At 37.6% G+C, this 13,120-nt stretch overlaps 2 protein-coding genes across 5 annotated transcripts; one reads left to right on the top strand and one right to left on the bottom strand.

The window, feature by feature from the left end:
* Positions 1 to 5,398: 5,398 nt before the first annotated feature.
* Positions 5,399 to 8,014, top strand: ankrd34bb (ankyrin repeat domain 34Bb; the record flags this gene model as incomplete). The annotated part of the gene is made up of 2 exons (XM_079814410.1): positions 5,399 to 5,601; positions 6,556 to 8,014. 2 exons carry the CDS (start codon positions 5,399 to 5,401, stop codon positions 8,012 to 8,014), a joined length of 1,662 nt encoding a protein of 553 aa, XP_079670536.1.
* A 1,018-nt stretch (positions 8,015 to 9,032) lies between these two features.
* On the bottom strand, positions 9,033 to 12,774 carry fam151b (family with sequence similarity 151 member B). 4 transcript variants are annotated; one of them, XM_079816319.1, is made up of 6 exons: positions 12,583 to 12,774; positions 12,337 to 12,462; positions 12,059 to 12,218; positions 11,693 to 11,910; positions 10,908 to 11,043; positions 9,033 to 10,320 (listed from the first exon to the last, which is right to left on the bottom strand). In XM_079816319.1, the coding sequence occupies exons 1-6, from the start codon at positions 12,686 to 12,688 to the stop codon at positions 10,170 to 10,172; spliced, it is 897 nt and encodes a 298-aa protein (XP_079672445.1). In that variant the 5' UTR covers positions 12,689 to 12,774; the 3' UTR covers positions 9,033 to 10,169. The 4 variants fall into 4 exon arrangements, with proteins under 4 accessions (XP_079672445.1, XP_079672447.1, XP_079672448.1 ...); XM_079816321.1 differs by having other exon boundaries at positions 9,070 to 10,320; positions 12,337 to 12,493; XM_079816322.1 differs by having other exon boundaries at positions 9,072 to 10,314; positions 12,337 to 12,493.
* Between the last annotated feature and the right edge of the window lie 346 nt (positions 12,775 to 13,120).

Raw genomic sequence — 13,120 nt, 5'->3', positions numbered from 1 at the left:
TGTTTATTTCTTTAATTTGCTATCAAATTAAACTTTCTATCTATTACTATCCATTAGGAGTCGTATTATTGTCTTATTATTGGCCCTTCAGTGCCATCATTGCAGTTTTATAAATAGTGACTGACTGCATCACTCAAACGGATCAATACACTCCCTGCCCGTCCCTCAGGAGCTAAACTGCTGCCTCAAAGGCGAGTTGTGTCATAATGATGTAACTGCACAATAGGTGCCATCATCATATAATCATGTTGACATCAGAGTGAGGAACAAATGAGGGTCTGCGCACAACCTCTGCATATGAGTTCAATAACTCCTTCGCAATGTGAGAATAATGGAGCGATGACTTACTGACGCTGGATGTGCATGGACTGGCGTCACCTTGCTTTTTTAAGCTTGACTGTCCTCCTGATACACAGGGACTTGGTCTGTGGTGAGCTTGGTAGCTTGAGCACAGGCATTTGTTCTCTTTCTCTCTCCTCTATCTGTGCCACTTCTTCATTCACCTTCAGTGAGTGCACATCTCCACATGTTCATCTCCCACTTCAAGCTCCAGCTTTAGTCTCACCCCTGGATTACTCATCTATTTACAAAGATGACATGCCACAGGAACAAGCTATTGGAAATCTAGAGCAGCGACTGGTTTATAAGAGGGTAAGGACCTAATTTCATCTCCTTTACAAATAAGCATAATTTTTAAATATAAAATACAAAACTTTACCCTTTTATGCTGTCATAATGACATTTTATGTGTTAAGGTAATATAAAGCATTTCTTGCAGACTTTTTTTTTTGTTGTAGATTTGTGATGCTGTTGGTCTTACTTTTTTGATGCAAGGCTGTGCTAGACCTAATGTATGATGTGAGTGGATAGAGCTTTTTTGTTAGTGTTGACCTTGGATCTGTTCTATAAAAATAAGAGTAAAAATAGTTCACACGAAATAGCATCTTCAGATGATAATACAGATGATTTTCTGAAACAAAGGACTTTTAAAAATGTTATTTTACATATATATGGAGGATTTAATTAACGTTTAATTAAAACAAAATTTATTTTTTAATATAGAATGATTAAACATAAAAAATGTATAAGTTAACTGTAGTTCACGTGTTAAGTACAAACGATTGTTTAAAATGAAATATAATATTTTATATCACAGTAGAAATTGTATTAAATACAAATAAATCAGCTTTAAATACATCATGCTAATAATTATTTTCCAAATGAACTAAAATAAAGCAAAGTAAATGAACTGCTGTTTGCTGCTTTCACTGTTTAGCATATTAATTTATCCTATTGGTAATGTTAATGTTAGCGAAGGAAGCTCATCATTTATTCTCCTGATCCTGGCAAACCTCGAAAGCATAGCGAGGAAGCTTTCATTACCCTCATTAATCAAGACACACAAAAAACTATTCTTATTCACTTATCGGTTGATGTCGCAGAGAGTGCGTTTTTTATTTTCCCTGCAGGTGTTTTGAGAGGGACAAATTCAGCCCACCATTTGTGAGGATAATTAAGTATTGCGTGATCTGGCATGAATCGCAGATGCATACAGGTGCGTGGAGTGGTCTGTTTGGTGCTCCACTTCAGCGCTGCTGCTGCAACAACAATCAGCACCCTCATCTGTTTTGGGCCTCATTTGCTCCATGCTTTTTAACACGAGGCAGCGACAGAGGGAGAGAGGCCTGTCATTAAAAATTCTCTCTGTTCCCAAGGGCGATTGAAGACTAGGGGAATGGCACACAAAGCTGTGGTTTTAAATGCCAGCCCAGGGAGCTCTAGGAATTAGCAGCTTGAACCGAGATGTCCTGCAGGCATCAGGCAGTGTGCTTGTACCAGACCAATCAGGACTTTAGCCTGTCAACTGCCAAACTGTCAGGACAAAGTGGTTTATTAGCATAAAAAACATGACACGTGGAGAAAGAAAGATATGAGGAGGCTCTTGTTCAGGAAAGGTAGACATAATTAAGGCTAATATCAAAGTTAGGTATAATAGAGTGAGCATATTTTGATTACCGAAAACAAGGACACTCGGCCCGGAAATGAGATACTCAAATGATACTCGAAGATTCCTTATTCATTTCAATACATTTAAAGTATGCCCCCTCTGTATGGATATAAAATTATATTAGGGCCAGCACAGGACTTGAAAACAGGACATGTCCTGGGAAAACAGGATGTTTGGTCACCCTAGGTATAAAGGTATTATAATCTGCACGTGTTTTGTTTTTTATTTAAGAAAACGTTTAACCACGGTGCTGACGCATTCTCTAAACTAGCAATGTCACATGCAGCCTTCACTGCTAAGAAAAGCTAAACTGAGAGCATCAGCCGAGGTTGTCATCCTTTTTTTTTGTTGGAGGACACAAAAAGAGTAATTTCCTTACTCGTCTTACCTCAAGTCCAGTGAAATCACATTTAGAAACCTGACTGAGGCAGTCTCGCGCTCGCTGTTTGTTAAATAAAGAGTGCACTGCAACTGCACTCTGAGTTGAGAGAACAAGGCCACATGCACAATAGACTGTATAAAGGAATGTCTTCATTCTATGAGGCAAATACAGATGGCCTCAAGCTATTGAATTTCAACATACTGACAAAAACACAGCTCTTATAAGACACTGTGCATGTCTGGTGCAGGCTAACATGCTTAAAGGTATAGTTCCCCCAAAAATGACAATTCTGTCAACATGTACTCACCCTCTGTATGAGTTTCTTTATTCTGCTGAACACAGAAGAAGATATTTTGAAGAATGTTGGTAACCAAACCGTGTATGGGTCCAATTGACTTCCATAGCATATACATTTTTTCTCCATACTATGGAAGTCAATGGGGTCCATAAACTGTTTGGTTTCCCATATTCTTCTAAATATATTTTGTATTCAGCCGCAGAGAAATTTATACAGGTTTGGAACAACTTGAGGGTGAGTAAATTAGTAAATTTTCATTTTGAACTATCCACTACTTTAAGATGTCACTTATACCACACATGCTATATTAAAAGTACATGAAAGTACTGTAGAAATTAAGCATAATCGACAGCATAATAATTTCAAATCATCTCTGACCTTTTCTTTTAAAAAAAAACAAAAATTAAGGTTACAGCAATGCACACAATAGAAGTAAATGGGGCAGGTTTTTACAAGATTTAAAAGCAGAAAATATAATTTTTATAAAACATATTCTTCTGTTAAAACTAAACTTCTGTATTATAATGTGCATTGTTTGAACTGTAAAGGTGTTTTAATTTTAGTGTTTTACGTGTTAAAGGTCCCATGGCATTAAATGATAATTTTATGAGGTTTTTCAACATTAATATGAGTTCCCCTAGCCTGAATATTGTCCCCAAGTGGATAGAAATGTTGATCGGTGTAAACCCGAGTTCTGGCTGTCTTTCTCTGCCTTTGAGAAAATGACAGGCCAGACGAGCCAATCCTGAAGTCTCCTGGTTTGACGTCCAAGCAGGAACGGTTTCCTCCCTTTCCTCTGCCCAGAGAATCTGGCACGCCCATGCAAGCGCTCGAGAGAATAGAGATCATTACTTGTGAACGAGTGAACGCTGGCAGTTTCTCAGTGTTTGGATGTACAAATGAAAACAGAAGTCTTTTTTCAGTTCCTTCTGATCTGTGATCAGTGATTTCTGATGTGTAGCTAATTATTTATTATTCCTGCACACGCAGCGGCTTCTCTCTCCAGACAGAACGCTGTTTTCTATATTGTGAGTAAGTGTTTTTGTACGTCCTCGTCGCGTCTATCGGTTCTAAAATGTGCATACAGTCGGGAGTTTCTGCTCAACATCGGCAGAGTCAGATCTTTAGAGATAAACTTCACACACGCCGAAGCTCGGGCTGCACTGACTCGGCCTTCAACATCCCCGACCCCCAGTACTGCATCTGGCCCACAGCGGAGGCACCAAACGCGGCGTGAGATTAAGCAGAAGGGGGGTAAGCGTGAGCATATCCGGGCTAGCCAGCTATTCCCACAATAAACTGGATTGCATTCGATTACTGCTGTTGTGTCTTTGTTTGCGCTGTGTACTCAACGCGCGTCACTGACGCTTTTATTTTATTTTAAAAATAATGCTATTATCAACACTTACTTTTAACTCGTTAATCTCGACAGCTGTAATGGTACTTTGCATGTGTTACAAAGTTGGTAATAATGATGAAGACGGACTCGGCGTGACTGGGACTCGTGTTTATTCAGAACTCTCAAATACAAACACAATAAACTCGCGCTGACTGACAGCGCTCTCATAACTCAGTAGTTACTATAAATAACTTTGTTAGCAATCGCTCCGTCTCCGTGATGTCCGGTTCGCGAACGAATCATTCTTTTGAATCGGTTCTTTTTAGTGAACCGAACCAGTTCACCAAATCGGACTGAATCGTTCTAAAGGGTTCGCGTCTCCAGTCAGCGCTGATCCATAATTTACTAAAGTTACTAACTTTCTGACATGAGTGACAGTCCCTCCGACTAGAAATAGACTAATAACCTGAAGTATATGCTGTAACTACAACAGTTCAGACATGCTGAGAACTGATGTGAAGTGAACTCCAGTCCATCCGTCTCTCTGGCAGCAGCTCGTGCCTGCTCGTGCCTCGTAGACCTCGTCAAACCACGCCCCCTCCGCTCATTTAAAATGCAAAGATGTCAGCCAATCACAACAGTGGGCGTTTTTACTGAAGTCTCACAGCAGACACGCCTCTTGAAGCAGGGCATTCAGCCACATGGCAAACAGCAGTATAGAAAAAATGCCTTTTATTTCTAAATTATGACATTTTATGATGTAAAAGTCATACTAACAATATAAGTACACCTCAGGAAACATTATAAAATAATAGAAAAATGCCATGCCATGGGACCTTTAAGTTGTCATTATGTTGGCCACATTCACTTAAACATTTTCGGTTTATCAACATGATTCCAAAAGCGCTGTCGATTGAGCTTAACTTGTATTAAACACAGAATATATGTTGCATAAATGCATGTTGGGAACAAAAATAGTCTGCAAAAATTAAAAGAATACTAATTCAGTTTTCTAATTCTTCTTGTCAAGTACCACCTAGACATGCCACCTACATAGTCATCATAAAAACAGCTTCATATTAGTGTCTATCCGGTGAATGGCAAGAGACACATTAGAGCAGGAAACCTTTCTAGCATATTCTTCTGACGTGAAGAGGGAGAGAACATCTCAATGTCAAAGAGACATCAGGTTTGCTTTGATGCCAATTAATTGGATTAAAAGGAGACACTTAAGTGAAAACCTTGAAAAACTCTGCTTCTGATAAAGTATGCTCTCCTTCTCTTCCTTGACAGAAGCCAATAAAGAAATCAGCTCCTATGATCCACTGAACCCACGTGACATTAGCCGCTCAACGGTCACACCACATAATCATGGAGGACTCAACAGAGGTGCGCACGGGTGGAAACTCTTTGCTGAAAGCAGTATATCTGTGCCGCCTGAGGTTGACACGCCTGCTGCTGGAAGGAGGGGCTTACATTAATGAGAGCAATGAGAGGGGAGAAACTCCACTGATGGTGGCCTGCAAAAGTCACCATGCTGATGTTCAAAGTGTGCCAAAACCAAAGATCATCAGGTGGGTATCCTGTAAGTTGATTACACTAGCTGATTGTGCATTGAAAATTATTGTTGTTGTTGGATGGTAAAAAGGATGGTAAAAATGCAATTCATACATAGTGACTTGTATGCATATTTTTAATTTCTGAAATGAATTTCATTTAGATATTTTGGGAGGGGGCATTAAGTTAAAAAAAAGCTGAAATACTTGAAGTACTGAAAAAAATATTGTAACAAAACTGCTTCTCCACAGACCCTCATTGTGTCACGGTCAATAAGTCTCTTAAACCATCAGAAACTGTGACCATTTTATAATGCAAGATCATATAATGACTCCCCAAAAATTATATAAAAAAAAAAGAAAGTTTTATCTTTAAAAATAACTTTCAAAAGTTTGGCATTTTTTTTAAATAATACCTTTTATTCAGCAAGGACACATTAAAAATGTCAAGTGACAGTAAAGACATTTACAATGTTACTGAAGATTTATTTTTCAAATAAATAGTTTTTTTTTATTCTTTCTCTATTCATCAAAGAATCCTGAAAAAATTAATCATGGTTTCCACAAAAAATATGAAGTATCAGCTGTTTTCTACATTGTTTCTTAAGCACTAAATCATGTATTAGAATGATTTCTGAATGATCATGTGACCCTGAAAACAGGAGTAATGGCTGCTGATAGTTTTGCCATCACATGAATAAATTACATTTTAAAACTATATTAAAATAGAAAACAGTTCTGAATTCTAATAACATTTCACAATATGGCTATTTTTGAAATAAATCTAGTTTTGTGAACATTAGAGACTTCAAAAACATCTTCCTGATCCTACATTTAGGAATGGTCGTGTAACAAACGTTTTTGGATAAGATGTGTATTTACAAGATTTTTTTTTTTTTTTATCATGGACACTCTGATATGGCATTGATCCTTTCCTCTGAGCTCACTCTAATGAATCAATCTTCTCAACAGGTATCTTCTTGAAAATGGAGCAGACCCCAACATTCAGGATAAGTCTGGTAAGACAGCCCTAATGCATGCCTGCATAGAGCGGGCGGGCGAAGAGGTGCTGTCGCTTCTGCTCTCCAGTGGAGCTGACCCTAGTTTAGAGGACCACAATAGTTCCTCTGCTCTGGTCTATGCAGTTAACGCTGGAGACGAGGATGCACTGAGAGTACTACTGGACGCCTGCAAGGCCAAGGGCAAAGAAGTCATCATCATTACAACAGACAAACTACCCTCTGGAAGACAAATGACCAAGCAGTATCTGAACGTACCACCACCTCCAAATCTTGAGGACCGGTTGCACTGTGCCTCTGCGTCATACATGTACCCCTCTGAAATTACACTTTTTACCCCGCATATCTCAACACCCACCAATAACCAATCTGAGACCCTGGGATCCACTCCAACACTTCCCTCATCCAAACCAGGATCACCGACTCAAGATTCAAGCCCTCTGCAAGCAGCTAGTGTCGTGAAGCTGCCTCATCTACAGAGGCTTCACTCAGAGCCCTGGCTGAAGATCCCTCCATCTCTGCTCCTACAGCAAAGCAAGTCCTCATCCTTGACTGAAGAGCTTCTAGATATCACCCCCGAAGAGGAGCTCTCATTTGGGTACAATGGTTGCCGACCACCACTGAGAGCTATGGTAGCTCGGCACCAAAGCATTGACGTCAAAGACTCTACTAATCTGCTTAAAGCCTTTGAGACAACATCTGATGGTGAAAAAGAATTAACAAAAGAACAGAAATGGCTTAGTAGAAAAATGTCCTACGATGGTGAGTTGCTACCTCACTCCTCCTCACATCAGAACCTCAAGCAGGCATCCATCTCAGACACTGCTCCTATGGACTGGGACCCAGACTGTCTTCCCAACCTGGCTGTATCAAGCCTGCGCAATGTGTTTCGTCGCCGCAACTTCGGATTGGACCACTACAGTTCTGACTCTCAGTTGCCTCAATTTGGCAGCCAACCCTCTGAAGACCTCAGGAAGACTGGAGGAGGAGGAGGAGGAACTAGGGGGATGGAGAAACGCAAGCTTGTTACCAGCCGCTCCTCCACTCTCTCTGGATCCAGAGAGTCTCTGGAAAGTCTCGTTCAGAGGAGGAGCCCGGCGATGCTGGAGCGGAGGGGATCCGGAGCCCTACTCCTAGACCATATCTCACAAACCCGCCCTGGTTATCTGCCACCTCTTAATCCGCATGCACCCATTCCAGACATCAAAGTCAATACCAGTGTTAGCCTCAACAGTGGAAGCAAGCCTGTGGCAGGAACTACACCCATTGTTCCTGGATCGAGGCATTTTGTCCCCTGTGCCCCGAACCATCCCAGAGATCTCAAGAACAAGAAGAGTCTGTTAAGACGACATTCCATGCAAACTGAGCAGATCAAGCAGCTGGTCAATTTTGAGGAAATCTTTGGTCAGTAAATATCACAGAGGAAAGTTGTGGTAAATATAGAAATTTCACTTGTCAAAGTCTGAAATCTGAACAGAATTCATTTTAAATATGAATCATAATAAACATAAACCACCCCCTAAAATGCACTTTCCAGACTGGACAGTAGTAATATGTTTGCTTTGACCATTTTAAACTTTACTGCACTTTACTGCTGTTCTTTGTACTCTCACTCATTAGTGCACTGAATCAGAATACTGAAATGTTTGCTGCTTTTTAATGTACTGCTGACTCTTTAAACCTGATTTATGCCTGCAATGTCTTTGTATTTACAACAGATACTATATTGTGACTTGTATTTATCCATTGACTAAATAAATGCTGCATAAAACAATTCTTTCAGTTTCTTGCGTATATATACAGTATATATATATATATATATATATATATATATGGGAATGTGCACAAAGTAATGGCCAAGCTCAGTATTTTGACTGAATAATACAGTTTCTTTCTCGCAAAGCCTTATAGTATTCCTCCTGAACGCTTTCCATATATGGCGCGCGTCTAACTGTATCATTGTGTGATACTTTTGTTTAATTTTTGTAATGTTTTAGCCTGGTCGCTATTCACTGCCATTATAGGAAGGAGTGCGTGCAGGACTATTTAAAGAAATGCTGCTTTTGAGGTCCGAAAAAGATAGAAGGACAGAGGGCATTAGAACAACAGCAGGGTGAGTAAAAGATGGTTTTATTTTCATTTCAGGGTGAACTATCCCTTTAAGCATTTTATAAAAACATGCAGTATCATTGGACATGTTGAGAACTATATAAAAATATATATATATATTACCGACCCCAAACTTTTGAACAGTAGTGTATAACAATGATTTATGCAAGAAAGCAAAAGTGTTGTTATCTGTTACATTGTTTCTGTTTAATTTATTATTGCAGTAAAATATATATATATATATATATATATATATATATATATATATATATATATATATATATATATATTTATATAAAAAATATTTGTTTTTACTTTTTTAATCAAAATTTGATCAAAAGAGACAGTAAAGACTTTTACATGGTTACCGATTTATTTTTTAAATAAATGCTGTACTTTTGAACTTCTATTCATCAAAGAATGCTGGATTTTTTAAGGATCATGTGACACTGAAGACTGGAGTAATGGTGGCAGAAAATGTAGCTATATATTAAAATAGAAAAAGGTTATTTTACACTGTAATAATATTTCACAATAGTACTGTTTTTACTGTATCTTTGACCAAATAAATTCACCCTTGGTGAGTATTAGAGACTTTTTTCAAAAACATTTAAAAAATCTTTCTAAGGATAAGCATTTTCCCCCCATACTTTTATTATTAATTTGTAATGACAAAATGCAAATATACAAAATGTTACAAAATGCAAATGTAGATTACAAAAATATAGTATTTTTCTTTCCCGTTGTACATTAATTGTTTAAGCATGACAACCAATACAATTCAGAGTTTAAAGCCTAAAACTTCAGTACATAGTGTATATTTACATTTCTTTACGAGTTACAGTACATGTATATTGTGTTTAGCTGTTATACTTCGCAAATGTTTCCATCCAAAGTTGCATTTTTAACTTGTGTGCAAAACTGGAATATTGCATAAAACATCTGCGAATAAAGCAGTTTCCAGACTGTCACTTCCTGGTAAATTGTTGAAGAATATCTGTAACAAATGGAAGTTGCTGCAATTGGGGAAGCCACTGGGGCTCTTTTTGCTACATTGTAAATAGTGTCTAAGAGCGTTATCTTGCTTTGTGATGCCTGGTGTTTGGGAACGCAATCAAACCAAATCATTCTGATGACAGACTTTGGCTCAGGCATTTCAGAATGACCAATTTGAGATGCTGTGCGGTGAATTTGGTCCACTGGTTAGTCCAGATATCCAATCACATCCACTATTGAGGCAATGTCACATGAGTTTTTTGTTGCGCATCGAGGGATTTATTCTGTAAATGTGTTTCCATCGTAGTTTATGCTCGTCTTTTTATCAGATAAAAAAAATGTATATGCCTCAATTGGGCGCATACATTTTTATGCACTTTTTTACATTTAATGCAATTTCCCCAAATGAGCATAAAAAGGTGGATGGAAACATAACTAATGTCAATAAGTTGAATTGCTTTTTTAGGAGTAGCCAGGTAGTCCTTTAAAATGTTTGATTTGTGATTCTAACAGATCATAGTAGATCCTGGTTTTGCTGAAGTTTTGCCTGTAGGGCAACAGCTCTTCCACATTAAGAACATCATCCTTGCCTGTCCATACAGTCAGGCTGTACCTTAAAGAGAGAGAAGACAAGAAGATGTTCAACAGAATCTCATTAAGGCAAAGCACAAATAAAATGTAGGAATGGTGCTTTTAATTTGGCATCTTAATAGGAAAGTGTCAAATAATCCAAAGCACAATTAACATTGTCCTTTTAAGAAACTTGTTTTTTTTTCCACATAAGAAACTATGCTTTTTCACAGTATGAATAAAGACGTGACTGAAGAGTGACTGAAAAAATGAACTTGTGGAATCACCCTCAAAATCTAACTTAAGAGAGGGAGAAGACAGGTGAAGAGCACTATCTCTTTAGAGGAGGCTTAAACCTTCCCTTCACATCCTGTAATACCTCAACACCGTCCTTCAGATAAAGCAACGAGTTGCTATTCCAGTCACAAACAAGTGTAATAGACGAGCCAGAACCAAATTATTCAGCAAGAAATTACAAAGCATTAGGATGAACTTCATTGTGTCCTTGCTTATATAATATAAATCAATCTCCGAGGTAATAAAAAGGCTCCTTCACACAGATGTGTGGCTTAATAGCCTCTATAATAGTAAATCTGGACATACATTTAAATAGACTGATTAATTTCTCACCGGTCTGAACGTTCTAAAAGCCACTGGAACTGTGGGAAGGACAGAGGAATGAGAGCTGCACGGACTGGAAATGTGACTGGTTGCTTTAGGGATCTGCATAATTCTTCCATCTGATGAACCATCTCCCAGCTATAGCCTATTTCCCAGAACAACACAGAAAGCAAATACTAATCAAAGTCTGAATAATAATAATAATAATAAAAAAATTAAGGAAGTCAAAGCAATATATAGCACACACACACACATATATATATATATATATACACACAGTGTATATATATAAATATATATATATATTTTTTTAAATACAACAATAGACGAAATAGATTCTAAGCATGACAACACTACATAGCAGAATGCTAGTGTATATAAATATATGCACTATTGTTCAGAAGTTTCATGTTTTTGAAAGAAGTCTCTTTTGCACACCAAAGCTGTGTTTATTTGATCAAAAATACAGTTAAGAAAAACAGCTATATTGTGAAACATTATTACAATTAAAAATGATTTCAGGCATTTTTTCAGGCTTTGATGAATACAAAGTTCAAAAGAACAGCATTTAAATATTTGATACATTAAATAATGCTTTTACTCTCACTTTTGATCAATTTAATGCATGATTTCTGAATATAAGTCTTACTTTCTTTCAAAAAGAAAACATCGTACTGACCCCAGACTTTTGAAAGGTAGAGTATATACTCTACCTATATATAGCACACACTTCTGATTGTCACTAAAACAAAACTTAAGTGCTTTTCACCTTAGTGAAATAACAATCTTCTTACCATGATTGTCTATGTTTACATCCCATCCAGTGGTCCAACCCAAAGAGAGAACATCATTTTCTGATCTTCGAGCCACTTCCTGTAGAAAAATATGAGGGTCCAATGGGGTGGCTTTGCCACCAGGGCCAGGAAGAACATCAGCATTGATCCACACGGGTCCCTGCAGCTGATCTCTGACCTCTTCAAGTAAAATCATGGATTGGGATACAGCTGCGAGACTGTGAATCAAAATGACCAGTTGATCTGCCACTCATTCATAAGCAGGAAGGGCAGTATGGGCGAAATCAATCTAAACAAGTACTACAACAACTGTCAAAATAAGCATGATTTAAATCTAAGAATAAAAACACAATTTAAAAAAATCACCTTTTGAAGTCCAATTTTATTCCTTTGCCTGATTTCACAACTTCTTTAAGCCAGTCCTGCAGAGTAATATCACTGTCATTGTCAGGCGGGTGAGCCATAATGGGTTCTTTTGGGTCTTGACCCCTGAGAAGAACATCTGCTTCAATCATCTGTGCAGAACCTCAACGGGAAGAGAGATAACATAACACTCATTAATTCTCAAACTCGATCATGACGTGGTCATAGGGTATAGTAATGCAGGCGCAAAGTAAATGTTTCTTCATACTTTGTATACTCACCTCGAAGAGCCTCTATGAGTTTGCTCTTGCTGTTTGCTGCATGATACCACTCAATATCAGCAACATCTTTTCTTTGTATCGTCCCCTTGTTGAGGAAATATTCCAGTGTGTGTTCACTCATTGATCCTACGAGTTTACAACATAACCATGTTTAGCCCTAGTGAATTTACACAGATTTTTGTATTATTATTTGGACCAATGTAATGACATTATCAGATTAGACAGCTAGCAAGTTAGCTTTCTTACCTTTGGAGTTAGACAGTGTCTGTAATTTGAGGTAGCAAACGACCAAAGATACGATAACTGTAGCACACAATATAAAACGGTAGCATTTATGTCTAACTAAACCCATGTATTGTTATAAATAATTTTTTGCGAACATAAGATATGCATTACATTACGACAGCTACTTTTAAACATCACGGAAACCCGTAGCATGAAGCATTATGGGATATGTAGTTATTATTCAGTCCTCAGCATACCACGCTTTCACTTTACGTTTTTCTACGTCGAAATGTAGTACAGTACCAGTCAAAGATTTGGATAGTATTATTATCAATTATTATTAAATAATAATAATGAAGTTAAGTTTTAAATACATGCAATTTTATTGTCAAATCTAGCAACAACAACAACAAAAATTAATATAGAGAAAGAATGTAAATATATTATTTTAACATACTTTTGGCAAAATATTGTTGAAAGCGTTTTAATTTTCTTTTTTCAAGGTTGTGGTTAGAATTGTGGGTAGTTTTTGTTTTGCTATCGTAGGTTATTCTGGGTT

Source organism: Gobio gobio (genome assembly GCF_949357685.1).
Source record: "Gobio gobio genome assembly, chromosome: 4".
In the NCBI taxonomy this organism is placed as follows: Eukaryota; Metazoa; Chordata; class Actinopteri; order Cypriniformes; family Gobionidae; genus Gobio; species Gobio gobio.
This window is presented reverse-complemented; position numbering and strand designations above follow the sequence as displayed.